At 46.2% G+C, this 26,418-nt stretch overlaps 1 protein-coding gene across 4 annotated transcripts in view; it reads left to right on the top strand.

The window, feature by feature from the left end:
• The first annotated feature begins 828 nt into the window (after positions 1 to 828).
• The window catches only part of RASSF4 (Ras association domain family member 4), a 134,826-nt gene continuing 109,236 nt past the window's right edge, over positions 829 to 26,418 (top strand). For 2 of the 4 annotated variants that reach the window (XM_038743836.1, XM_038743835.1), the window contains exon 1: positions 831 to 940. In XM_038743836.1, coding sequence (XP_038599764.1) covers positions 936 to 940 — 5 coding nt within the window. In that variant the 5' untranslated portion in view covers positions 831 to 935. Of the gene's footprint in view, positions 941 to 26,418 lie in introns of all 4 variants that reach the window. The other 2 variants (XM_038743837.1, XM_038743834.1) reach the window with 2 other exon arrangements.

The raw sequence follows: 26,418 nt of genomic DNA, 5'->3' as shown, positions 1-26,418 counted from the left end.
CTCGCATGATTTTCTATGATCATCTTCGATGATTATTTTCATAACAATAATAATAATAATAATAATAATGGCATTTATTAAGTGCTTACTATGTGCAAAACACTGTTCTAAGCACTGGGGAGGTTAAAAGCTGTTCAGGTTGTTCCCACGGGGGACTCACAGTCTTAATCCCCATTTTACAGATGAGGTAAATGAGGCCCAGAGAAGTTAAGTGACTTGCCCAAAGTCACACAGCTGACAATTGGCGGAGCCAGGATTTGAACCCCTGACCTCTGACTCCAAAGTCCGTGCTCTTTCCACTGAGCCACACTGCTTCTCTGTGATTATCTCGCATGATAAGCGCTTAGTATCGTGCTCTGCACACAGTAAGGGCTCGATAAATACGATTGAATGAATGAATGAATTTGCACCAAGTAGGAGGGAGAACAGGGATTGAATCCCCATTGTACAGTTGAGGAAACTGAGGCCCGGGGAAGTGAAGAGACTTGCCCAGGTCACACAGCAGATAAGTATCAGAGCTAGGATTGGAACCTAAGTCATCCGTCTTGCGGGCCCATGCTCTTTCCTCTAGGCCAGGCTGCTTCTTCGTTTTCTTCAAAAAGGAAATCACAGCCATCCACTGCTGACTTCCCGGCAGGCTGCGGGTGTTGTCAGACACAGCCCTCATTCTGTTGCTCCCATTCTCTCCCCCTCAGCCACTCCCTGATTTCTCCAAAGAAAGAAGTCTTTTTTTGTGTCCAGCCATAGGAATCTGTTCTCATCGGCTTCCCCGTCTCCTCCTCCCAACCCCGACTTTAGCTTTTGACTGTCATCTGTCTCAGGCGTTCCCTCCTTCTTGCGGACATCCATCTCTGGCCTCTCCCAACTGAAGCCTGCCTGGACCTCTGATAAGCTAAGACCCAGGCACTCAATCCGGTGGGAAAGTTAGCTGATTGATGAGGTAAGTGAATAATAATAATAATAATAATAATAATAGCATTTATTAAGTGCTTACTATGTGCAAAGCACTATTCTAAGCGGTGGGGAGGTTAACAAGGTGATCAGCTTGTCCCAAGGGAGGCTCACAGTCTTCATCCCCATTTTACAGATGAGGGAACCTCAGTAAGTAAGCACTTACTTAGTGCAAAACACTGTTCTAAGCACTGGGGAGGTTAAAAGCTGATCAGGTTGTTCCCACGGGGGACTCACAGTCTTAATCCCCATTTTACAGATGAGGTAAATGAGGCCCAGAGAAACGAAGTGACTTGCCCAAAGTCCCACAGCTGACAATTGGCGGAGCTGGGATTTGAACCCATGACCTCTGACTCCAAATCAATCAATCAATCAATCAATCGTATTTATTGAGCGCTTACTATGTGCAGAGCACTGTACTAAGTGCTTGGGAAGTACAGATTGGCAACACATAGAGACAGTCCCTACCCAACAGTGGGCTCACAGTCTAAAAGGGGGGAGACAGAGAACAGAACCAAACATACCAACAAAATAAAATAAATAGGATAGAAATGTACAAGTAAAATAAATAAATAAATAAATAAATAGAGTAATAAATATGTACAACCATACATATTTATGTATGGGCTCCAAAGCCCGTGCTGTGACCAACTCTGGTATATTGTACTCTCCCAAACTCTTAGTACAGTGCTCTGCACTCAGTAAGCACTCAATGAACACAACTAACACAGCCCAGTGCTCTGCACACTATAAGCGCTTAATAAATACCGTTGATAGAATGATTGATTGATTCCAGGTGTATGGAGGAACTAGGCGTGCTCAGGTGGTGATGGGGGTAACCGTAGAAAGGCGCTGGGCAGGGGAGGGAGATTTGGGATAAAACAGGCAAGATCGGTGCAAATACGGTGAGCTATGGAAACTCCCCTGACTTAATCATTTTCAAAAGTGACCGAAGGTGACATGAAGAGAGGGGACATAGTGGAGGGAAGGAGGGCAGAGAGCTGGCCATTGGTCCTGATGACTAATTTGTCCTTAAGCAATCCAACAGCCAGAGCGGAAGGGTCTGTTGTGTATAACAGCACATGACAGTGAGCGACCCAGCTGCCAAGGAAGCCCAGAGTGGGACACACTGTGTTTCCCCAGCTTTCTATCTCGGCACATTCCTGGAAACTTTCTGGGGAGGGGGGGTTTTTCTGTGGCTCTCCGGCTCTCGCGTTCCTTTTCCCACAAGGGAAACCCGAACAAGTCGCTTCCTTTGGAACTCGGGGGAATTTTCCCGGCCTAATGTTTTGGTTGCTAGGACTGAAGTCAAACGACTTCCCTCCCTGCCCCCGTGACACAGCCCTGCTGGCTCAACCCAGGCCTCCCCAGAAGCCTGAGGTCTGCAGAGGAGAGTTGTTTTTCTCCCAAAATCCTGATGTGATGTGGTTTCTGCCCTTTTCCCCAGCAGGAGAGATAAGAGAGAGATAAATAGGACTCTGTGTTTCACATATTGACAAAAGCAGCCCAGACTCCCCCTGGGGCTAGGCTACTAGCTGGAAGTCTAATTGGGCATTCACCCTCCCAGGACTCTTACTGGCTTTTTAACATAGAAAGACCCTGGAAAGCTCTTGCAGTTTAGTGCAACCTAACTAAAAATCAGGGAGGAGGTTAGGCCCCGGGAGACTCTATGGAGGCTTTGTGACACCCTTGAGAAACAGGAGCAGTCCCATTCCCAGATTTGTAAAAGCCTGGAGAGGTCAGTGACCCGCCCCAGTAGCCATTGATGGGTCACAGGGAGGAACCCGGAAGCTTAAGAGACAGAGAAACATGTCTTGCTTTCACTAGCAAAGCCAATGGCAATCATTCAATCAATCGCTGGGATTTATTGAGCTCTTAATAATAATAATGGCCTTCTTCATCCCAGGCCCATTCTCTGTCCACTATACCACGCTGCTAATGAGTTGCTTTGCTGCTTCGCTGGGATGGGAAGGTTCAGTCTAAGATGGATTGTCCTTTAGGTTTCTTTCCCCGGGATACTTCTGCGAGTTCTCCCCTTTCAGCTCCAAGCCAACTAAACCAAAAACCTACCCTTTCTGGCCCTGCCAACTCCATTCTCCCGAACCAGGCCATTATCCTGCCACCCAGTAACCCCCAAAGGCCTCATTTGTTCATTCAATCATACTTATAAAGTGCTGCCCACCACGAGCTCACAGTCTTAGATGGAGGAGACAGGCATCAATACCAATAAATAAAATGACAGATCTGTACGTAAGTGCTGTGGGGCTGGGAGGGGGGAAGGGCAAAGCGAGCAAGTCAGGGTGACATAGAAGGGAGTGGGAGATGAGGAAAAGTGAAGCTTAATCTGGGAAGGCCTCCTGGAGGGGATGTGCCTTCTATAAGGCTTTGAAAGTGGGGAGAGTAATTTTCTGTCGGATTTGAGGAGGAAGGGTATTTCAGGTCAGAGTCCTTGAGGGTAGGAGTGAAGCGGCACCATGCTGAGACCTCTGAAGCCGGAAAGGGCCAGGCTATTTCTGCTCCCTTTTGACCAAAGCCTTATTAAAATCTCATCTCCTCCAGGAGGCCTTCCCCGACTAAACCCTCATTTCCTCTTAAGAATAATAATAATAATAATTGTGGTATTTGTGAATCGCTTACTAGGTGCCAGGCACTGTACTAAGCATGGGGGTGGAAACAAGCCAATCAGGTTGGACACAGTCTCTGTCCCATATGGGGCTCCTACTCTCAATCCCCAAGGCCCTACTGAGAGCTCACCTCCTCCAGGAGGCCATCCCAAACTGAGCCCCTTCCTTCCTCTCCCCCTCGTCCCCCTCTCCATCCCCCCCATCTTACCTCCTTCCCTTCCCCACTGCACCTGTATATATGTATATATGTTTGTACATATGTGTTACTCTATTTATTTATTTATTTTACTTGTGCATATCTATTCTATTTATTTTATTTTGTTACTATGTTTGGCTTTGTTCTCTGTCTCCCCCTTTTAGACTGTGAGCCCACTGTTGGGTAGGGACTGTCTCTATATGTTGCCAACTTGTACTTCCCAAGCACTTAGTACAGTGCTCTGCACACAGTAAGCGCTCAATAAATACAATTGATGATGATGATGATGATGAATCCCCATTTTACAGATGAGGTTACTGAGGCACAGAGAAGTTAAGTGACTTACCCAAGGTCACGTGGCAGACAAGTGGTGGACCGAGGATTAGAACCCATGACCTTCTGATGCCCAGGCCCATGGTCCATCCATCATGCTGTGCTGCTTCTCATCTCCCTCTCCCTTCTGCATTACCCTTGCATGTGGATTTGTACTCTTTATCCATTCATTCATTCATTCATATTTATTGAGCGCTTACTATGCGCACAGCACTGTACTAAGCGCTTGGGAAGTACAAGTCTTCACCCAACCCTCAGCCTTACGGCTCCTTGTAGCAGGAAACACGTCTACCAACTCTTTTGTGTTGTACTTACATTGTACAGAGTAAGCAGTGCGGCTTAATGGAAAGATGATGGGCTTGGGAGTCAGAGGACGTGGGTTCTAATCCCCCCTCTGCCACTTATCTGCTGTGTGACCTTAGGCAAGTCACTTCACTTCTCTGTGCCTCTGATACCTCTTCTGTAAAATGGGGTTTAAAAGTGTGAGCCCCACGTGGGACAACCTGATTACCCTGTATCTACCCTAGTGCTTAGAACAGTGCTTGTCACATAGTAAGCGCTTAACAAATACTATAATAATTATTATACATTATATTAATTAATATATTATATATTAATATGCATTGTATTATATTAATTAATATATTAATATAATAGAAACAGCGTGGCTCAGTGGAAAGAGCATGGGCTTTGGAGTCAGAGGTCATGGGTTCAAATCCCAGCTCTGCCAATTGCCAGCTTTGTAACTTTGGGCAAATCACTTCCCTTCTCTGGGCCTCAGTTACCTCATCTGTAAAATGGGGATTAAGACTATAAGTCCCCCGTGGGACAACCTGATCACCTTGTAACCTCCCCAGTTCTTAGAACAGTGCTTTGCACATAGTAAGCGCTTAACAAATGCCATCATCATTATTACTATTATTTGGGCAAGTCACTTCACTTGTCTGTGCCTCAGTGACCTCATCTGTAAAATGGGGATTAAGACTATGAGCCCCCCCGTGAGACGACCTGATCACCTTGTAACCTCCTCAGCTCTTAGAACAGTGCTTTGCACATAGTAAGCGCTTAATAAATGCTATCATCATCATCATTATTATTACACCACAGTGCTTCTCCTGTGTTAAAATCATAATTTAAGTTAGAGGGATACAATTCCCATTCCTGTCATGGGAATTCTAATCTCACTGGCCTGCTGAGTGACTTTATTGAGAAGTCTAAACCATGAGTCCACTGTTGGGTAGGGACCATCTCTATATGATGATAACGATGGTATTTGTTAAGCGCTTACTATGTGCAAAGCACTGTTCTAAGCCTTGGGGAGGTTACAAGGTGATCAGGTTGTCTCACAGGGGGTTTACAGTTTTAATCCCCATCTTACAGATGAGGTAACTGAGGCACAGAGAAGTGAAGGGACTTGCCCAAAGTCACACAGCTGACAGTTGGCGGAACTGGGATTTGAACCCATGACCTCTGACTCCAAAGCCCGGGCTCTTTCCACTGAGCCACGCTGCAGTTGTTTCTAATGTTTTAATGGACTAGGTAAAAATACACACAAAAACAAAAAAATAACCCATATCAATTTTTTGCACTCTTTGTGTATACAGAGCACTGTACTAAGCACTTGCCAACTTGTACTTCTCAAGCGTTTAGTACAGTGCTCTGCACACAGTAAGCACTCAATAAATACGATTGAATGAATGAAGTAGGGGGCAAAATAAATTAACCGGTGTAAATCGGCCGCTCGGTTCGAGACCCTGAGGTGGTGACACAGATGGGAAAAAGGACTCGGAGACATGAGTTCAGATGGAGCAGTAGAGGTAGGAAAGCTGACTGTACAAGCAGTGTACAAGCTTGTACACTGTACAAGCGCTTAGTACAGTGTTCTGCACACGGTAAGCGCTCAATAAATATGATTGATTGATTGACTGCTCACCCGTTCACCTCCAGAGGGGTAGGAGGGACGAACAGGCCTGATTGCAGCCGCTTCTTCCCTTTTCTTTGGTTTCCCTATCGAAGCTACACAAAGGATTCCCGCACGGATGAAACTTTGGCACCCGGTTGTGAGGAGATGTTAGCAGGAGACGTCGCCCACACAGGATGGGGTTCATTCATTCATTCAATCGTATTTATTGAGCGCTTACTGTGTGCAGAGCACTGTACTAAGCGCTTGGGAAGTACAAGTTGGCAACATATAGAGACAGTCCCTACCCAACAGTGGGCTCACAGTCTAGAAGGGGGGTTGTCTCAGACAGGGCCTAGCCGCTTTGTTCAGTGTCAGTCCTCCTCGATTACAGAATCCTCCCTGAGGCCGGGGCCTGTTCCTCACACATAATAATAATAATACTGGCATTTGTTAAGCACTTACTATGTGCAAAGCACTGTTCTAAGTGCTGGGGAGGTTACCAGGTGATGCGGTGGTCCCATGTGGGACTCACAATCTTAATCCCCATTTTACAGATGAGGCAACTGAGGCACAGAGAAGTGAAGTGACTTGCCCAAAGTCACACAGCTAAGTGGCAGAGCTGGGATTTGAACCCATGACCTCTGACTCCAAAGCCTGGGCTCTTTCCATTGAGCCACACACCCCGATGTCGAGCCTTGCATACAATAGAGTCGGTTATGCTAAGCTTCTTTGATCAGTGTCAACCCTCCTCGATTAATCAATCAATCAATCAGTCGTATTTATTGAGCGCTTACTGTGTGCAGAGCACTGTACTAAGCGCTTGGGAAGTACAAGTCGGCAACATATAGAGATGGTCCCTACCCAACAACGGGCTCACGGTCTAAAAGGGGGAGACAGACAACAAAAACAAAACACGTGGACAGGTGTCAAGTCGTCAGAATAAATAGAAGCAAAGCGGGATGCGCGCCATTAATAAAATAAATAGAATAGTAAATATGTACAAGTAAAATAAATAGAGTAATAGATCTGTACAAACATATGTACAGGTGCTGTGGGGAGGGGAAGGAGGTAGGGCGAGGGGATGGAGAGCATTGAAGCCGAGAGTGAGGAGTTTTTGCTTGATGCGTAGGCTGACTGGTAGCCACTGGAGATTTTTGAGGAGGGAAGTAACACGCCCAGAGCGTTTCTGCACAAAGATGATCCGGGCAGCAGTGGGAAGTATGGATTGAAGTGGGGAGAGACACGAGGATGGGAGATCGGAGAGGAGGCTGATGCAGTAATCCAGACAGGATAGGATGCGAGATTGAACCAGCAGGGTAGCGGTTTGGATGGAGAGGAAAGGACGGATCTTGGCGATGTCCGCTGTTGACCAGTGATGTGCTCTTTCCCCTGGGCCACACTGCCTCTTAGCAAACCCGTAGTAAACACTTAATAAGGACCAGAAGGAAGGATTTCCAGTTACTAAGATCCTACACCCTTAAGAGGTCAAGATTGTCAGTCGAGGGTTGGACAGCCCGAAGAGCTGAATTCTAATCCTGCTGCCAGGGTCTTGCTGAATGATGCTGAGGAAGTGGTTTGACCCTTCTCGTTTTTCTGTCCAGTTGTTTCCCAGTTCTAAAATGAAGGAAGGAAGACTGTGATTATAATTCCAATCTTTTACCTAGTTTTTCAGAACATCGGGAGAAATGATGCCAGCGCTTAGAACAGTGATTTGCACATAGTAAGCGTTTAATAAATGCCATTATTATTATTATTATTAAGTACTTGTCTGAAAAAGATTTTCTGTGTGACCTTGGGCAAGTCACTTAACTGCTCTGGGCCTCAGTTTCCTTATCTGTAAAATGGGCATTAAATACCTGTTCTCCCTACCCTTTGAACTGTTGACTTTAAGATTGTAAACCCAGTGTGAACAGAGATTGTCTCTCTTTTTTGCTGAATTGTACTTTCCAAGCACTTAGTACAGTGTTCATTCATTCATTCATTCATTCATTCAATCGTATTTATTGAGCACTTACTGTGTGCAGAGCACTGTACTAAGCGCTTGGGAAGTACAAGTCGGCAACATATAGAGGCAGACCCTACCGAACAACGGGGTCAAAGTCTAGAATGGGGAGACGGACAACGAAACAAAACATGTAGACAGGTGTCAAAATCATCAGAACAAATAGAATTATGGCTATATGCACATCATTAACAAAATAAATAGAATAGTAAGTATGTCCAAGTAAAATAAATAGGGTAATAAATCTGTACAAATATATACAAGTTCTGTGGAGAAGGGAAGGAGGTAGGGCAGGGGAGTGGGGAGGAGGAGAGGAAAACGGGGGCTCAGTCTGGGAAGGCTTCCTGGAGGAGGTGAGCAGCAGTAGGGTAGCGGAGGGAGTGGGCTGGGCTGGAGAAGGAGAGAAGGGAGGTGAGGGAGGAGGCGGCGAGGGGATGGAGACCCTTGAAGCTGAAAGTGAGGAGTTCTGCACAGAATAAGCGCTCAATAAATATGATTGAACGAATGATGAATGAACTGTGAGCCCCACGTGGGACAAGGATTGTGACTGCTTTGATTATTGATATGTCTCACAGGGCTTAGAACAGTGCTTGGCACATAGACACATAACAATCAATGGTATTTATTGAGAGCTTAATGGCCACTAAGGGTTTGGTAGAGTACATAGACACATAACAATCAATGGTATTTATTGAGAGCTTAATGGCTACTAAGGGTTTGGGAGAGTACAGTATAACAGAGTTGGTAGACACATTCCCTATAATAATAATAGACTGTGAGCCCACTGTTGGGTAGGGACCGTCTCTATATGTTGCCAACTTGTACTTCCCAAGCGCTTAGTACGGTGCTCTGCACACAGTAAGCGCTCAATAAATATGATTGAATGAATGAATAATAATAATAATGATGATGGCATTTATTAAGTACTTACTATGTGCAAAGCACTGTTCTAAGCGCTGGGGAGGTTACAAGGTGATCAGGTTGTCCCACGGGGGGCTCACAGTCTTAATCCCCAATTTACAGATGAGGGAACTGAGGCCCAGGGAAGTGAAGTAACTTGCTCCAAGTCACACAGCTGACAATCGACGGAGCCGGGATTTGAACCCACGCCCTCTGACTCCAAAGCCCGGGCTGTATCCACTGAGCCACACCGATTCCCTACCCAGAAGGAGACTGTAAACTCGTTATAGGCAGGGAATGTGTCTGCTAATTCTGTTGTAGTCTATCAAGTGCTTAGTGCATTGCTCTGCACATAATAATGATTGCACATAATAATGATTGATTGATTGATTGAAGGAGCTTACAATCTCAATGGGGGGACAAACATTGAAATAAATTACAGCTACATACATAAGTGCGTGGGGCTGAGTGAGGGTGGAGTGAATATCTAATGCCTAAAGGATACAAATTCAAGGGTGAGGATGATGCAGAATTATGATATTCTTATGATTTTTTGTAACATAAAAGAGGCAGGAGAACGAGAAAGCAAGGCCCAGAGGGAGAGAATGTTGGATGTAGAATTTTCCCTCTCACTTACAAAAGAGTGATTTTTATTAGCATAACTTCTGTAATTAAATGTCAAATGAATCTCAAATGAATCTGAGTAGATTTAGAACGGAATACGTTCCTCAAGTTCCAGCAGATAGAGCTAAGCGACGTTCCAGGGTGTGTAAAGAGTTGTTTCGATGAAGCAGTTTTCCCCGGCGCCGAAGTTTCGGTAATTATTTTGAGCTCCTTACCTCAGTCCTACATCCTGTTCCAATCCCAGCTGTCTTCCTCCAAGGAATCCCCCAACTCCATCACGTTTTCACTTCCTCTGGGTGGATTATACAAGGAGCAGAGCTAAAAGACAGCGAAGAGAAGGCTTTAAGCTCACACGTATCAGTGAAATTTATGTCTGAATTGGGAAAAAATATCGTTTATGGATGGGATCTAAGAAAATTTTTGAAGTCTTTGAGAGATTCACTATGGTTTATTCATCAGTCAATCCATCAAGAGTACTTATTGAGTGCTTACTAAGAGAAGCAGCATGGCTTAGTGGAAAGAGCCCGGGCTTGGGAGTCAGAGGTCATGGGTTCTAATCCCGGCTCTGCCACTTATCAGCTGTGTGACTTTGGATAAGTCACTTAACTTCTCCGGGCCTCAGTTACCTCAACTGTAAAATGGGGATTAAGACTGTGAGCCCCACGTGGGACAACCTGATTGCTTTGTATCTACCCCAGCGCTTAGAACAGTGCTTGGCACATAGTAAGTGCTTAACAAATAACATAATTACTATTATTATTAGCAAAGCACTGTACTAAATGCTTGGGAGAATACAATATAAGGGTTGTTAGGCGCGTTCTTCATCCACAACGTCATATGCACATTAAGAAGCAGCATGGCATAGTGGGTAAAGCACGGGCCTGGGAGTGAGGTCATGGGTTCTAATCCCGGCTCCACCACTTGTCTGCTGGGTGACCCTGGGAAAGTCACTTTACTTCTCTGGGCTATGGTTACCACATCTGTAAAATGGGGATTGAGGCTCTGAGCCCACATGGGACAGGGACTGTGTCCAACCTGATTTCCAGCGCTTAGTACAGTGCTTTGCACACAGTAAGAGCTTAATAAATGCCACCATTATTATTATTATTTGCTTGTATCCACCCCAGAGCGTAGTACAGTGCCCGGTTCATAGTAAGTGCTTAACAAATGCCACAATTATTATTATTGGATGGATTTTTAAAAATGAAAACTGGGTGATAGTAGAAATCAGATCGTGTTTCAGGAAGTATGGTAGTAAAGCTTTGTGAAGGAATGAGGAAATGGTCCAGAAACATAGAAAACAATTCCAATGTTTAAGATATCACCAAATTATGACATTGTATCTCTAGAGTGACCCAAAATGGTCTAAAGATTTTTTTTTTTGTATATCTACTGCTTTAGTACTCTTGAAGTGGACTGTGAGCCCACTGTTGGGTAGGGACCGTCTCTATGTGTTGCCAACTTGTACTTCCCAAGCGCTTAGCACAGTGCTCCGCACACAGTAAGCGCTCAATAATTACGATTGAATGAATGAATGAAATGGAGTTGAATCATTATTATGCATCTTGCTTTAACTTAGCATTTATTTTTAACTGCGCAAAATTGCCCAATTAAATGAAACCCATTTATTTTGGATTTGCATCTTCAAACCTTCAACCTGTGATTTCTTTAAAAGGTCAACTGTTATTCCGAGTACATTCCAGAAACTCAAAGTAAACTCAAATAACCCCAATTGTCAGCTGTGTGACTTGGGGCAAAGTCACTTCACTTCTCTGTGCCTCAGTTCCCTCATCTGTAAAATGGGGATGAAGACCGTAAGGGCCCTGTGGGACAACCTGATTACCTTGTAACCTCCCCAGCGCTTAGAACATTTATTTTATTTATTCTATTTATTTTATTTTGTTAGTATGTTTGGTTTTGTTCTCTGTCTCCCCCTTTTAGACTGTGAGCCCACTGTTGGGTAGGGACTGTCTCTATATGTTGCCAATTTGTACTTTCCAAGCGCTTAGTACAGTGCTCTGCACATAGTAAGCGCTCAGTAAATACGATTGATGATGATGATGATGAACAGTGCTTTGCACATAGTAAGCATGTAATAAATGCCATAAAAAATAAACTAGGCAAAGGCAGAAAAAAATAAACATATTTAGACAACAAACCAAGATTAGAAGCTTCTTGCAGACGGCGATCATGACAGTCTATTAGACTCCCCCCAGCTCTTAGTACATTTATGTGCACATAGTAACTGCTGAATTAATACCATTGATTGACTGCTATCAGTTTAGAAGCACAGTTGAAAAATAGCATTTAGGTGCAGTCATGATACTTTAATCAGTTTTACAGCCTCCGAGCAGGCTAAATGAATCTCCAATTATAGAGATGATCAATTGTTTTATTTATTTTTTTGGTAATGTTATTTCTAGAAATGCTAAACTAAATTACAAGCCAAGTGGAAGTAGATGTGTAGATACAGTTATGGTTAACTTAAGTGGCAGATACCTTCTACAGCTAGACAAAATCCTAGAAGAAATCCATTTTCCCTTACTTGGAAGGCAAACATATTTCTATTCCACTGTTCAGAGGGCTTTTGTTTACCATAGAACTCCATACGCACCAACTCTCAGGAAGACAAAGGCTTCAGATCTCCAAGTACAAACCTTGTCCCTGGGATTCCCACTCTGTCTTCAACATCCCTCATCATGTAAGCTACTCTTCCAGGCTTAAACTCCTTGGGGGCTGGGAATATGTCAATTCATTCATTCATTCAATCACATTTACTGAGCACTTACTGTGTGCAGAGCACTGTACTAAGCGCTTGGAAAGTACTATTCTGTAACAAATCAATCAATTGTATTTATTGAGCGCTTACTGTGTGCAGAGTACTGTACTAAGCGCTTGGGAAGTACAAATTGGCAACATATAGAGACAGTCCCTACCCAACAGTGGGCTCACAGTCTAAAAGGGGGAGATAGAGAACAAAACCAAACATACTAACAAAATAAAATAAATAGAATAGATATGTACAAGTAAAATAAATAAATAGAGTAATAAATATGTACAAACATATATACATATATACAGATGCTGTGGGGAAGGGAAGGAGGTAAGACGGGGGGACGGGGGGGACAAGGGGGAGAGGAAGGAAGGGGCTCAGTCTGGGAAGGCCTCCTGGAGGAGGTGAGCTCTCAGTAGCGCCTTGAAGGAAGGAAGAGAGCTAGCTTGGCGGATGGGCAGAGGGATTAGGGGCATTCCAGGCCCGGGTGATGATGTGGGCTGGGGGTCGATGGCGGGACAGGCGAGAGCAAGGTACGGTGAGGAGATTAGCGGCAGAGGAGCAGAGGGTACGGGCTGGGCTGGAGAAGGACAGAAGGGAGGTGAGGTAGGAGGGGGCGAGGGGATGGACAGCCTTGAAGCCCAGGGTGAGGAGTTTCTGCCTGATGCGCAGATTGATTGGTAGCCACTGGAGATTTTTGAGGAGGGGAGTAACATGCCCAGAGCGTTTCTGCAAAAAGACGATCCGGGCAGCGGCGTGAAGTATGGATTGAAGTGGGGAGAGACACGAGGATGGGAGATCAGAGAGGAGGCTGATGCAGTAGTCCAGACGGGATAGGATGAGAGCTTGAACGAGCAGGGTAGCAGTTGGGATGGAGAGGAAAGGACGGATCTTGGCAATGTTGCGGAGCTGAGACTGGCAGGTTTTGGTCACGGCTTGGATGTGAGGGGTGAATGAGAGAGCGGAGTTGAGGATGACACCAAGGTTGCGGGCTTGTGAGACGGGAAGGATGGTAGTACCGTCAACAGAGATGGGAAAGTCAGGGAGAGGGCAGGGTTTGGGAGAGAAGACAAGGAGTTCGGTCTAGGACATGTTGAGTTTTACGTGGTGGGCAGGCATCCAGATGGAGATGTCCTGAAGGCAGGAGGAGATGCGAGCCTGGAGGGAGGGGGAGAGAGCAGGGGCAGAGATGTAGATCTGGGTGTCATCAGCGTAGAGATGATAGTTGAAGTGTTATTTATCGACTGCTTACTATGATAATAATGGCATTTATTAAGCACTTACTCTGTGCAAAGCACTGTTCTAAGCGCTGGGGGGGCGACAAGGTGATCAGGTTGTCCCATGGGGGGCTCACAGTTTTCATCCCCATTTTACAGATGAGATAACTGAGGCACCGAGACGTTAAGTGACTTGCTCAGGGTCACACAGCTGACAAGCGGCGGAATCGGGATGTGCAGAGCACTGTACTAAACCCTTGGGAGAGTTAGTGGACAGGCTCCCTGCCCACAGGAGCTTACAATCTACAAGGGTAAACAGACATTAAAATAAATTATGGCTTTGTGAACAAATGCTGAGGGACCAAGGGATGGAGTTGGAGTGGGTGAACTTCAAGAGAAGCAGCATGGCGCAGTGGATAGAGCGCAGGTCTGGGAATCCGACGGTCATGGGTTCTAATCCCACTTCCACCACTCATCTGCTGTGTGACCTGGGCAAATCACTTCACTTCTCTGAGCCTCAGTTACCACATCTTGAAAATGGGGATTGAGACTGTGAGCTCCACGTGGGACAGGGATTGCCTCCAATCCCATCTGCTTGTAGAGAAGTAGTGTAGCTTAGTGGAAAGAGCCCAGGCTTGGGAATCAGAGGACGCGGGTTCTAATCCCGGCTCTGCCACTTGTCTGCTGTGTGACCTTGGGCAAGCCATGTAACTTCTCCGGGCCTCAGTGACCTCATCTGGAAAATGGGGATGAAGACTGTGAGCCCCACGTGGGACAACCTGATCACCTTGTAACCGCCCCAGTGCTCAGACCAGTGCTTTGCACATAGGAAGCGCTGAACAAACACCAACATTATTATTATTAAAATCCACTCCAGCGCTTAGTACAGTGCCTGGCACATATTAAGCACGTAACAAATGGCAAAATTACTATTAGTAGTAATAAGTGCTTCAAGGTACAAATCCAAGTGCAAGGAGGACACAGAAGGGAGAGGGAACAGGGGAAAAGAAGGCTGTCCATCCCCTCGCCCCCTCCTACCTCACCTCCCTTCTCTCCTTCTCCAGCCCAGCCCGCACTCTCCGCTCCTCGGCCGCTAACCTCCTCATTGGGCCTCGTTCTCGCCTGTCCCGCCATCGACCCCCGGCCCACGTCCTTCCCTGGCCTCGAATGCCCTCCCTCCTCACATCCCCCAAACTAGCTCTCTTCCTCCCTTCAAAGCCCTACTGAGAGCTCACCTCCTCCAGGAGGCCTTCCCACACTGAGCCCCCTCTTTCCTCTCCCGCTCCCCATCCCCCCCGCCCTACCTCCTTCCCCTCCCCACAGCACCTGTATATATGTTTGTACAGATTTATGACTCTATTCATTTTACTTGTCCATATTTCCTATTCCATTTATTTTGTTAATGACGTGCATCTAGCTTTATTTCTATTTATTCTGATGACTTGACACCTGTCCACATGTTTTGTTTTGTCATCTGTCTCCCACTTCTAGACTGTGAGCCCGTTGTTGGGTAGGGACTGTCTCTATTGTACTTCCCAAGCGCTTAGTACAGTGCTCTGCACACAGTCAGTGCTCAATAAATACGATTGAATGAGTGAATGAATACTACAATTACTACTACCACTACTACTCTTCCGGTTCCCCCCACTCCAGGATGTAACCCTGCATATTAATCAATCTTTGAAGCTACACATGTTCTCTTCATCGGACTAACTAAAATTTTCTTTCTTAATTTTGAACAAATTAGATTATAATAATAATAATAATTGTGGTATTCATTAAGCACTTACTGTGTGCCAGGCATTCATTCATTCAATCACTCAATCATACTTACTGAGCGCTTACTGCGTGCAGAGCACTGTACTAGGCACTTGTACTTCCCCAGCCCGACTTGTACTTCCCAAGAGCTTAGTACAGTGCTCTGCACCCAGTTAGCGCTCAATAAATATGATTGATTGATTGATTGAAAGTACATTTCAGGAACAAATAGAGACAATCCCAACCTAACAACTGGCTCACAGTCTTGAAGGGGGGAGACAAGTTGGGAGACAAGGGGGGAGACAGGAGACAAGTGGCGGAGGTGGGATTAGAACCCATGACCTTCTAAATCCCGGGCCCATGCTCTATCGGCCATGGCATGCTGTTTCTTGGACAATACGGCTTTTTGTAACATAAATAAGACACATCTCCTCCAGGAAAGTTCCCCTGATTGAGCCCTCCTCTCCTCTTCTCCCACTCCGCTTCGGCACGCAGAGAAGCAGCGTGGCTCAGTGGAAAGAGCCCAGGCTTTGGAGTCAGAGGTCATGGGTTCAAATCCTGACTCAGCCAACTGTCACCTGGGTGACTTTGGGCAAGTCACTTCACTTCTCTGTGCCTCAGTTTCCTCATCTGTAAAATGGGGATGAAGATTGTGAGCCTCCCGTAGGACAACCTGATCACCTTGTAACCTCCGCAGCGCTTAGAACAGCACTTTGCACATAGTAAGCGCTTAATAAATGCCATCATCGTTATTATTATCATTATTGCTCCACTCTTACTTGCTGCTTCACTCATTGTCTATCCATTCCCCATGGCACATATATATATATATATAGATATAGATATATATATCTATATATATATATAGATAGATATAGATATAGATATAGACATATATATCTATATCTATATATATATCTGTAATTCATTTATTTATGTATTTATTTATAGTAATGTCTCTCTACCCCTCTAGACTGTGAGCTCTTTGTGGGCAGGGAATGTGTTTGATGTTATATTGTAACAATAATAATAATAATTGTTATTATTAATATTATTATGGTATTTGTTAAGCACTTACTATGTGCCAAGCACTGTTCTAAGCGCTGGGGTAGATACAAGGAAATCAGAATATCCCAGGTGGGGCTCGCAGTCTTAATCCCAATTTTACAGAGGAGGGAATTGCGGGCTTAGTGAAGTGAAATGACTTTCCCAAGGTCACACAGAAGAGAAGTAGCTGAAGCCAACATTATTCATTCATTCATTCATTCAGTCATATTTATTGAGTGCTTACTGTGTGCAAAGCACTGGACTCAGCGCTCGGAAAGTACAATTCGGCTACTGATAGAGACAATCAATCAATCAATCGTATTTATTGAGTGCTTACTGTATGCAGAGCACTATACTAAGCGCTTGGGAAGTACAAGTTGGCAACATATAGAGACAGTCCCTACCCAACAGTGGGATCACAGTCTAGAAGCGAGAGACAGACAACAAAACAAAATAATAACAATAATTGCATTAATTAAGCCCTTTCTAGATGCAAAGCACTGTTCTAAGCGCTAGGGAGGTTACAAAGTGATCAGGCTGTCCCACGGGGGGCTCACAGTCTTAATCCCCATTTTACAGATGAGGTAACTGAGGCACGGATAAGTCAAGTGGCTTGCCCAAAGTCACACAGCTGACAACTGGCAGCGCCAGGATTTGAACCCGTGACCTCTGACTTCAAAGCTCGTGCTCTTTCCATTGAGTCACACTGCTTCTCGAGTAGACAATTGCCAATAACAGTGCTTTGCACGTAGTAAGCGCTTAATAAATGCCATAAAAAAACAAGTAGGCATCAGTAGCATCAAAATAGATAAATAGAATTATAGACACGTACACAAATAGATATACATAATTAGAACCCACAACCTTCTGATTCCCTGGCTCGTTGTGTAGCCACTACACCGTGCTGCTTCCCAGTCCTCGCCCAAGTACTCAGGAAAGTGTTTTGCAGGAGGAAGGCAGCGTGGTTTAGTGAAAAAAGCCCGGGCTTGGGAGTCAGAGGTTGTGGGTTCTAATTCCGGCCCCGCCACTTATCTGCTGTGACTTTGGGCAAGTCACTCAACTTCTCTGGGCCTCAGTTACCTCATCTGTAAAATGGAAATGACGATTGTGAGCCCCATGTGGGACAACCTGTGTGCCTTGGGGCAAGTCACTTATCTTCTCTGTGCCTCAGTTCCCTCATCTGTACAATCTGGATTGTGCCAATTTGTATTTCCCAAGCGCTTAGTACAGTGCTCTGCACACAGTAAGCGCTCAATAAATACGATTGAATGAATGAATGAAAGTGCTGTATATATATCTATACTTCTCTATATAGAGAGAGAAGCAGCTTGGCTCAGTGGGAAGAGCACGGGCTTTGAAGTCAGCGGTCACAGGTTCAAATCCTGGCTCTGCCAGTTGTCAGCTGTGTGACTTTGGGCAAGTCACTTAACTTCTCTGTGCCTCAGTTCCTTCATCTGTAAAATGGGGATTAAGACTGTGAGCCCCGCATGGGACAACCTGATCACCTTGTATCTATCCCAGCGCTCAGAATGGTACTTTGCACATAGTAAGTGCTTAGCAAATGCCATCATTATTATATATTTGCACAGATTTATTATTCTATTTTACTTGTACATATTTACTTTTCTATTTATTTTGTTAATGATGTGCATATAGCTACGATTCTATTTATTCTGACAGTTTTGACACCTGTCTACGTGTTTTGTTTTGTTGTCTGTCTCCCCCTTCTAGACTGTGAGCCCGCTGTTGGGAAGGAACCGTCTCTGTATGCTGCTGACTTGTCCTTCCCAAGCGCTTAGTACAGTGCTCTGCACACAGTAAGCGCTCAATAAATACGATTGAATGAATGAATGAATGAACTGTGAGCCCCACACCCTGATGACCTTGTATCTATTCTAGGGCTTAGAACAGTGGAGCAGAGTGGCTCAGTGGAAAGAGCCCGGGCTTTGGAGTCAAAGGTCATGGGTTCAAATCCCGGCTCCACCAGTTGTCAGCTGTGTGACTTTGGGCAAGTCACTTCACTTCTCTGGGCCTCAGTGACCTCATCTGTAAAATGGGGATTAATCAATCAACCGTATTGATTGAGCGCTTACTGTGTGCAGAGCACTGTACTAAGCGCTTGGGAAGTACAAGTTGGCAACATACAGAGACAGTCCCTACCCAACAGCGGGCTCACAGTCTTAAAGGGGGAGACAGAGAACAAAACCAAACATACTAGCAAAATAAAATAAATAGAACCAAATAAAATAAATAGATTAAGACTGTGAGCCCCCCGTGGGACAACCTGATCACCTTGTAACCTCAAAATAAATAGATTAATCAATCAATCAATCAATCAATCAAACAATCGTATTTATTGAGCACTTACTGTGTGCAGAGCACTGTACTAAGTGCTTGGGAAGTACAAGTTGGCAACATATAGAGACAGTCCCTACCCAACAGTGGGCTCACAGTCTAAAAGGGGGAGACAGAGAACAAAACCAAACATACTAACAAAATAAAATAAATAGAACAAAATAAAATAAATAGATTAAGACTGTGAGCCCCCCCATGGGGCAACCTGATCACCTTGTAACCTCCCCAGCGCTTAGACTAGTGCTTTGCCTAGAGGAAGCACTCAATAAATGCCATCATTAACAGTGCTCGGCACATAGCGTGGGCTTAACAGATATCATCATCATCATCAATCGTATTTATTGAGTGCTTACTGTGTGCAGAGCACTGTACTAAGCGCTTGGGAAGTACAAGTTGGTAACATATAGAGACAGTCCCTACCCAACAGTGGGCTCACAGTCTAAAAGGGAGAGACAGAGAACAAAACCAAACATACTAACAAAATAAAATAAATAGAACAAAATAAAATAAATAGATTAAGACTGTGAGCCCCCCATGGGACAACCTGATCACCTTGTAACCTCCCCAGCGCTTAGAGCAGTGCTTTTGCCTAGAGGAAGCGCTCAATAAACGCCATCATTAACAGTGCTCGGCACATAGCGTGTGCTTAACAAATATCATCATCATCATCATCATCAATCGTATTTATTGAGCGCTTACTGTGTGCGGAGCACTGTACTGAGTGCTTGGGAAGTCCAAGTTGGCAACGTATAGAGACAGTCACTACCCAACAGTGGGCTCACAGTCTGAAAGGGGGAGACATGTCATCATCATCATCAGTAAATAGGATTGCTGCTAATGATGATGAGTAGGAAACGGGTGCAGAGCAGGAGGTGGCCCCCAGGCCTGGCCTCATCATCATCATCATCATCATCAATCGTATTTATTGAGCGCTTACTATGTGCAGAGCACTGTACTAAGCGCTTGGGAAGTACAAATTGGCAACACATAGAGACAGGCCCCAACCAGAGGAGCCGGCCCACGGGCCATGGAGCCTGGGGAGGGGAAAAGTCGAGGCCTGCTCAGCTGCAGCCACTGCCATCAGCCTTTACGGGGCAGGGGATGGGGCTACTTTCATTCATTCATTCATTCAATCGTATCTATTGAGCGCTTACTGTGTGCAGAGCACTGGACTAAACGCTTGGAGCCAGGAGGGCCCGGCCCCAGCCCACACCGGGACACGGGAGAAGCAGCGTGAACCAACCAATCAATCGTATTTATTGAGCGCTTACTGTGTGCGGAGCACTGTACTGAGCGCTTGGGAAGTCCAAGTTGGCAACATATAGAGACAGTCCCTATCCAACAGTGGGCTCACGGTCTAGAAGGGGGAGGCAGAGAACAAAACATATTAACAAAATAAAATAAATAGAATAGAGTAGAATCAGTGGATAGAGCCTGGGTCTGAGAATCAGAAGGACCTGGGTTCTAATTCTGCCTCCGCCACTTTGCTGTGTGACCAAGCTAGCTCTCTTTCTCCTTTCAAATCCCTACTAAGAGCTCACCTCCTCCAGGAGGCCTTCCCACACTGAGCCCCCTCCCCATCTCCCCCGTCTTACCTCCTTCCCCTCCCCATAGCACCCATATATATGTGTATATGTTTGTACATATTTATTACTCTATTTATTTTACTTGTACTTATTTATTCTATTTATTTTATTTTGTTAATATGTTTTGTTTTGTTCTCTGTCTCCCCCTTCTAGACTGTGAGCCCGCTGTTGGGTAGGGACCGTCTCTATATGTTACCAACTTGTATTTCCCAAGCGCTTAATAGAGTGCTCTGCACACAGTAAGCGCCCAATAAATACGATTGAATGAATGAATGAATGACCATGGGCAAATCACTTCACTTCTCTGTGCCTCAGTTACCTCATCTGGAAAATGGGGATTGAGCCCCTTCCTTCCTCTCCCCCTCGTCCCCCTCTCCATCCCCCCATCTTAACTCTTTCCCTTCCCCACAGCACCTGTATATATGTATATATGTTTGTACATATTTATTGCTCTATTTATTTATTTATTTATTTATTTGTTTGTTTATTTATTTATTTTACTTGTACATATCTATTCTATTTATTTTATTTTGTTAATATGTTTGGTTTTGTTCTCTTTCTCCCCCTTTTAGACTGTGAGCCCACTGTTGGGTAGGGACTGTCTCTATATGTTGCCAACTTGTACTTCCCAAGCGCTTAGTACAGTGCTTTGCACACAGTAAGTGCTCAATGAGTACGATTGATTGATTGACTAAAAGTGTGAGCCCCATGAAGGGACAACCTGATTACCCCGTATCTACCCCAGCACTTGGAACAGTGCTTGGCACATAGTAAGCACTTAAAGCACTTAACAAAGGGCTTGGGAGTCAGGGGTCATGGGTTCTAATTTCCTCTCCCTCACATGTTAGCTGTGTGACTCTGGGCAAGTCACTTCACTTCTCTGTGCCCTCAGTTCCCTCATCTGGAAAATGGGGATTAAGACTGCGAGGCCCAAGGGGGACAACCTGATTACCCTGTACCTCCCCCAGCGCTTAGAACAGGGCTTGGCACATAGTGAGAGCTTAACAATTGCCATCATTATTATGATAATAATAATTATTATTCTAAGAGAAGCAGCGTGGCTCAGTGGAAAGAGCCCGGGCTTGGGAGACAGAGATCAATGGTTCCAATTCCGGCTCTGCCAATTGTCAGCTGGGTGACTTTGGGCAAGTCACTTCACTTCTCTGGGCCTCAGTGACCTCATCTGGAAAATGGGGATGAAGACTGTGAGCCCCAAGTGGGACAGTCTGATCACCTTGTAACCTCCCTAGCGCTTAGCACAGTACTCTGCACATAGTAAGTGCTTAATAAATGCCATTATTATTATTATTATTATTATTATTATTATTAATGTGACCCGCCCCACCCCCACGGAGGCCCCGCCCACCGGGCATGGACGAGCAGGGGACGGGCGGGGCCCTGATGAGGGGGAGTGGCCTGAGGCGTGGCCGGGGCTCGGCGATTGGTCGGTTGGGCGTGGTGGGCGTGTCCAGGGCTAGTCTAGAGCTCGGTGATTGGTCGGTTGGGCGTGGTGGGTGTTACTAGAGGCGAGTCCGGACGTCGTTGATTGGCCGACTGGACGCGGGGGGCGTGTCCGGGGCTCGGCGAACGGTCATTTGGGAGCCGAGGGGCGTGTCCGGGAGGGAGTGTTCGGAGCTCGGTGATTGGTCGGTTGGGCGCAGTGGGCGTGTCCGGGGCTCGGTGAATGGTCATTTGGGAGCTGGGGGCGTGTCCTGAAGCGAGGGGGCGGTGTGCTCCGAGCTCGGTGATTGGTCGGTTAGGGGAGGTGGGTGTTGCCAGGGGCGCGTACGGGGACGGGGGGCGTTGATTGGTCGGTCGGGCTCAGGGGGCGTGTCGGGGGGGGGCGTGTTCGGAGCTCTGTGACTGGTCGGTTGGGCGTGGGGAGTGTAGCCAGGGGCGTGTCCGGAGATCGTTGATTGGCCGGTTGGGCTCGGGGGGCGTGTCCTGGGGAGGGGCGTGTCCGGAGCTCGGTGATTGGTCGGTTGGGCGTGGTGGGTGTTGCCAGGGGCGAGTCCGGAGGTCGTTGATTGGCTGGTTGGGGTCGGGGGGCGTGTCCAGGGGGGCCCGGCGCTGGAGCGGCTCGGGCGGTGTCGGCATCGGGACCGGTTGGAGGGAGTGAGTGACTGACTACACTTACTACTTTATCGCTCGATTTATTTTACTTGTACATATTTACTATTTTATCTGTTTTATTGGGTTAACATATTTTGTTTTGTCGTCCGTCTCCCCCTTCTAGCCTGTGAGCCCGCTGTTGGGTAGGGACCGTCTCTATATGTTGCAAACTTGCACTTCCCAAAGCGCTTAGTACAGTGCTCTGCACACAGCAACCGCTCAATAAATACGATTGAATGAATGAATGAATGGGTGAGTGCGGGGGTCGGCGGCCCCCCCCCCCACCCCACCCCCGGGGCAGGTGCATCCCGTCCTCCCGTACGATAATAATAATAATGATAGCATTTGTTAATCGATCAATCGTATTTATTGAGCGCTTACTGTGTGCAGAGCGCTGGACTAAGCGCTTGGGAAGCACAATTCGGCAACAGAGACGGTCCCTACCCAACAACGGGCTCACAGTCCATCATCTACCCGTGTCCTTAATAATAATAATAATAATAATAATAATGGCATTTGTTCCCTTGCCGACGTCATCATCAATCGTATTTATTGAGCGCTTACTGTGTGCAGAGCACTGGACTAAGCGCTTGGGAAGTCCAAGTTGGCAACAGATAGAGACGGTCCCTACCCAACAGTGGGCAACTTGTACTTCAATCAATCAATCGTATTTATTGAGCGCTTACTGGGTGCAGAGCACTGTGCTAAGCGCTTGGGAAGTCCAAGCTGGCAACTTGTACGATTGATTGATTGATTGATTGGGCCCACTCTTGGGTAGGGACCGTCTCTCTATGTTGCCAACTTGGACTTCCCAAGCGCTTAGTCCAGTGCTCTGCACCCAGTAAGCGCTCAATAAATGCGATTGATTGATGGATTAAGCGCTTGCTCTGTGCCAAGCACTGCTCTAAGGACTGGGGGAAATACAAGGTGATCAAGTTGTCCCACGTGGGGCTCACAGTCTTCATCCCCATTTTACAGATGAGGTAACTGAGACTCAGAGAAGTGAAGTGACTTGCCCAAGGTCACACAGCTGGCAACTGGAGTCGGGATTTGAACCCATGACCTCTGACTCCAAAGCCCCGGCTCTTTCCACTGACCCACACTGCTTTTCTCGTTACCTTACCCTTTCATTCATTCATTCAATTGTACTTATTGAGCGCTTACTGTGTGCAGAGCACTGGACTAAGCGCTAGGACCCTTCCCCCTCCCATCTCGCCCCACCTCAAAATGATACTATTTGTTAAGCGCTTACTTCGTGCTAAGCGCTCTAACAACCTCTGCCCTTTCCCGTGCTCTCCCTACCTTTCATTCATTCATTCCTTCAATCGTATTTATTGAGCGCTTACTGTGTGCAGAGCACTGTACTAAGCGCTTGGGAAGTCCAAGTTGGCAACATATAGAGACGGTCCCTACCCAACAGTGGGCTCACAGTCTAGAAGGGGGAGTATTTGCTAAGCACTTCCTATTATTAATGGTGACATTTATTAAGCGCTTACTATGTGCAAAGCACTGTTCTAAGCGCTGGGGAGGTTACAAGGTGATCAGGTTGACCCCCGGGGGGCTCACAGTCTTCATCCCCATTTGACAGATGAGGGAACTGAGGCCCAGAGAAGTGAAGTGACTTGCCCAGAGTCACACAGCTGACAGTTGGCGGAGCCGGGATTTGAACCCATGACCTCTGACTCCCAAGCCCGGGCTCTTTCCACTGAGCCACGCTGCCTCTCAGCGCTTAGTACAGTGCTTGGCACATAGTAAGCTCCCAACAAATACCGTCACTATTAGGGAGAGTTGGGAGTGGTGAGGGCGCGGGGAAGGACACAAGTAGGGAAGAATAAGAACATAATAATGTTATTTGGTAAGTGCTTACTAGCGTGGGAGAAGCAGCATGGCTCAGTGGAAAGAGCCCGGGCTTGGGAGTCAGAGGTCATGGGTTCAAATCCCGGCTCTGCCACTTGTCAGCTGTGTGACTTTGGGCAAGTCCACTTCTCTGGGCCTCAGTTTACCTCATCTGTAAAATGGGGATGAAGACTGTGAGCCCCCCGGGGGACAACCTGATCACCTTGTAACCTCCCAAGCGCTTAGAACAGTGCTTTCCCTCGGGGGGGATCCTCCCCCATTTGCCCTACTGAGAGCTCACCTCCTCCAGGAGGCCTTCCCGGACTGAGCCCCCTCCTTCCTCTCCCTCTCTTCCCCATCCCCCCCTTACCTCCTTCCCCTCCCCACAGCACCTGCATATATGTATATATGTTTGTACGGATTTATCACTCTATTTTATTTGTACATATCTATTCTATTTATTTTATTTTGTTAATATGTTTGGTTTTGTTCTCTATCTCCCCCTTCTAGACTGTGAGCCCACTGTTGGGTAGGGACCGTCTCTATATGTTGCCAACTTGGACTTCCCCAGCGCTTAATACAGTGCTCTGCACACAGTAAGCGCTCAATAAATATGATTGAATTAGAATTAGAATCACAGATTTATTACTCTATTTTACTTGTACATATTTCCTATTCCATTTATTTGTCAATGATGTGCATCTAGCTTTATTTCTGTTTATTCTGATGACTTGACACCTGTCCCCGTGTTTTGTTTTGTTGTCCGTCTCCCCCTTCGAGACTGTGAGCCCGTTGTTGGGTAGGGACCGCCTCTATCTGTGGCCAACTTGTACTTCCCAAGCGCTTAGTACAGTGCTCTGCACGCAGTAAGCGCTCAATAAATACGACTGAAATAATGAACATAGTAAGCGCTTAGTAAATGCCATCATTATTATTATTATTATCGTAACAAGGTGATCAGGTTGTCCCACGTGGGCTGACAGTTTTCATCCCCATTTTCCAGATGAGATTCCCCCTTCAGTCAATCAATCAATCGTATTTATTGAGCGCTTACTATGTGCAGAGCACTGTACTAAGTGCTTGGGAAGTACAAATTGGCAACACATAGAGACAGTCCCTACCCAACAGTGGGCTCACAGTCTAAAAGGGGGAGACAGAGAACAGAACCAAACATACCAACAAAATAAAATAAATAGGATAGAAATGTACAAGTAAGATAAATAAATAGAGTAATAAATATGTGCCCCTTCCCGTGCCCTCCCTCTCTCTCCCTGCCCATGTCCTCCCGTCTCCCCCAGCCTTCCTTCCCCCCTGATGCCCAAACCTCTCCCCCCGTGCCCTCCCTGTGCCCACCCCCCCAGTCCTCCCTTTTCATTCAGTCGTATTTATTGAGCGCTTACTGTGTGCAGAGCACTGTACTAAGCAGTACTAAGCTTTCTAGACTTTGTAAGCTTTCTAGACCGTGAGCCCACTGTTGGGCAGGGACCGTCTCTATATGTTGCCAACTTATACTTCCCAAGCGCTTAGTACAGTGCTCTGCACACAGTAAGCGCTCAATAAATACAATGGATTGATTGATTGATTGATTAAGCTTCCCCGTGCCCTCCCTGCCCGGCTGCTCCCTGCCAGCCAGCCAGCCAGATTGTCAGAGGATGGAAAGGCCTTCTCAGGCCAAAAGACCCTTTCCCCTTGGACATTCACTCAATCGTATTTATTGAACGCTTACTGTGTGCAGAGCACTGTACTAAGCGCTTGGGAAGTACAAGTTGGCAACATATAGAGACGGTCCCTACCCAACAGTGGGCTCATTTATTCAATCGTATTTATTGAGTGCTTACTGTGTGCAGAGCACTGTACTAAGCACTTGGGAAGTCCAAGTTGGCAACATATTCATTCATTAATTCATTCGTACTTATTGAGCACTTACTGTGGGCAGAGGACTGTACTAAGTGCTTGGGAAGTCCAAGTTGGCAACATATAGAGGCGGTCCCTACCCAACAGTGGGCTCATTCGTTCATTCATTCATTCAATCGTATTCATTGAGCGCTTACCATGTTCAGAGGACTGTACTAAGCGCTTGGGAAGTCCAAGTTGGCAACATATTCATTCATTCATTCAACCGTATTTATTGAGCACTTACCCTGTGCAGAGCACTGTACTAAGTGCTTGGGAAGTCCACGTTGGTAACATATAAAGACGGT

The sequence above is a fragment of the Tachyglossus aculeatus genome, chromosome 3 (assembly GCF_015852505.1).
Source record: "Tachyglossus aculeatus isolate mTacAcu1 chromosome 3, mTacAcu1.pri, whole genome shotgun sequence".
Taxonomy (NCBI): Eukaryota; Metazoa; Chordata; class Mammalia; order Monotremata; family Tachyglossidae; genus Tachyglossus; species Tachyglossus aculeatus.
Note: the sequence above shows the minus strand (reverse complement) of the source record. Positions and strands in the feature narration are given on the sequence as shown.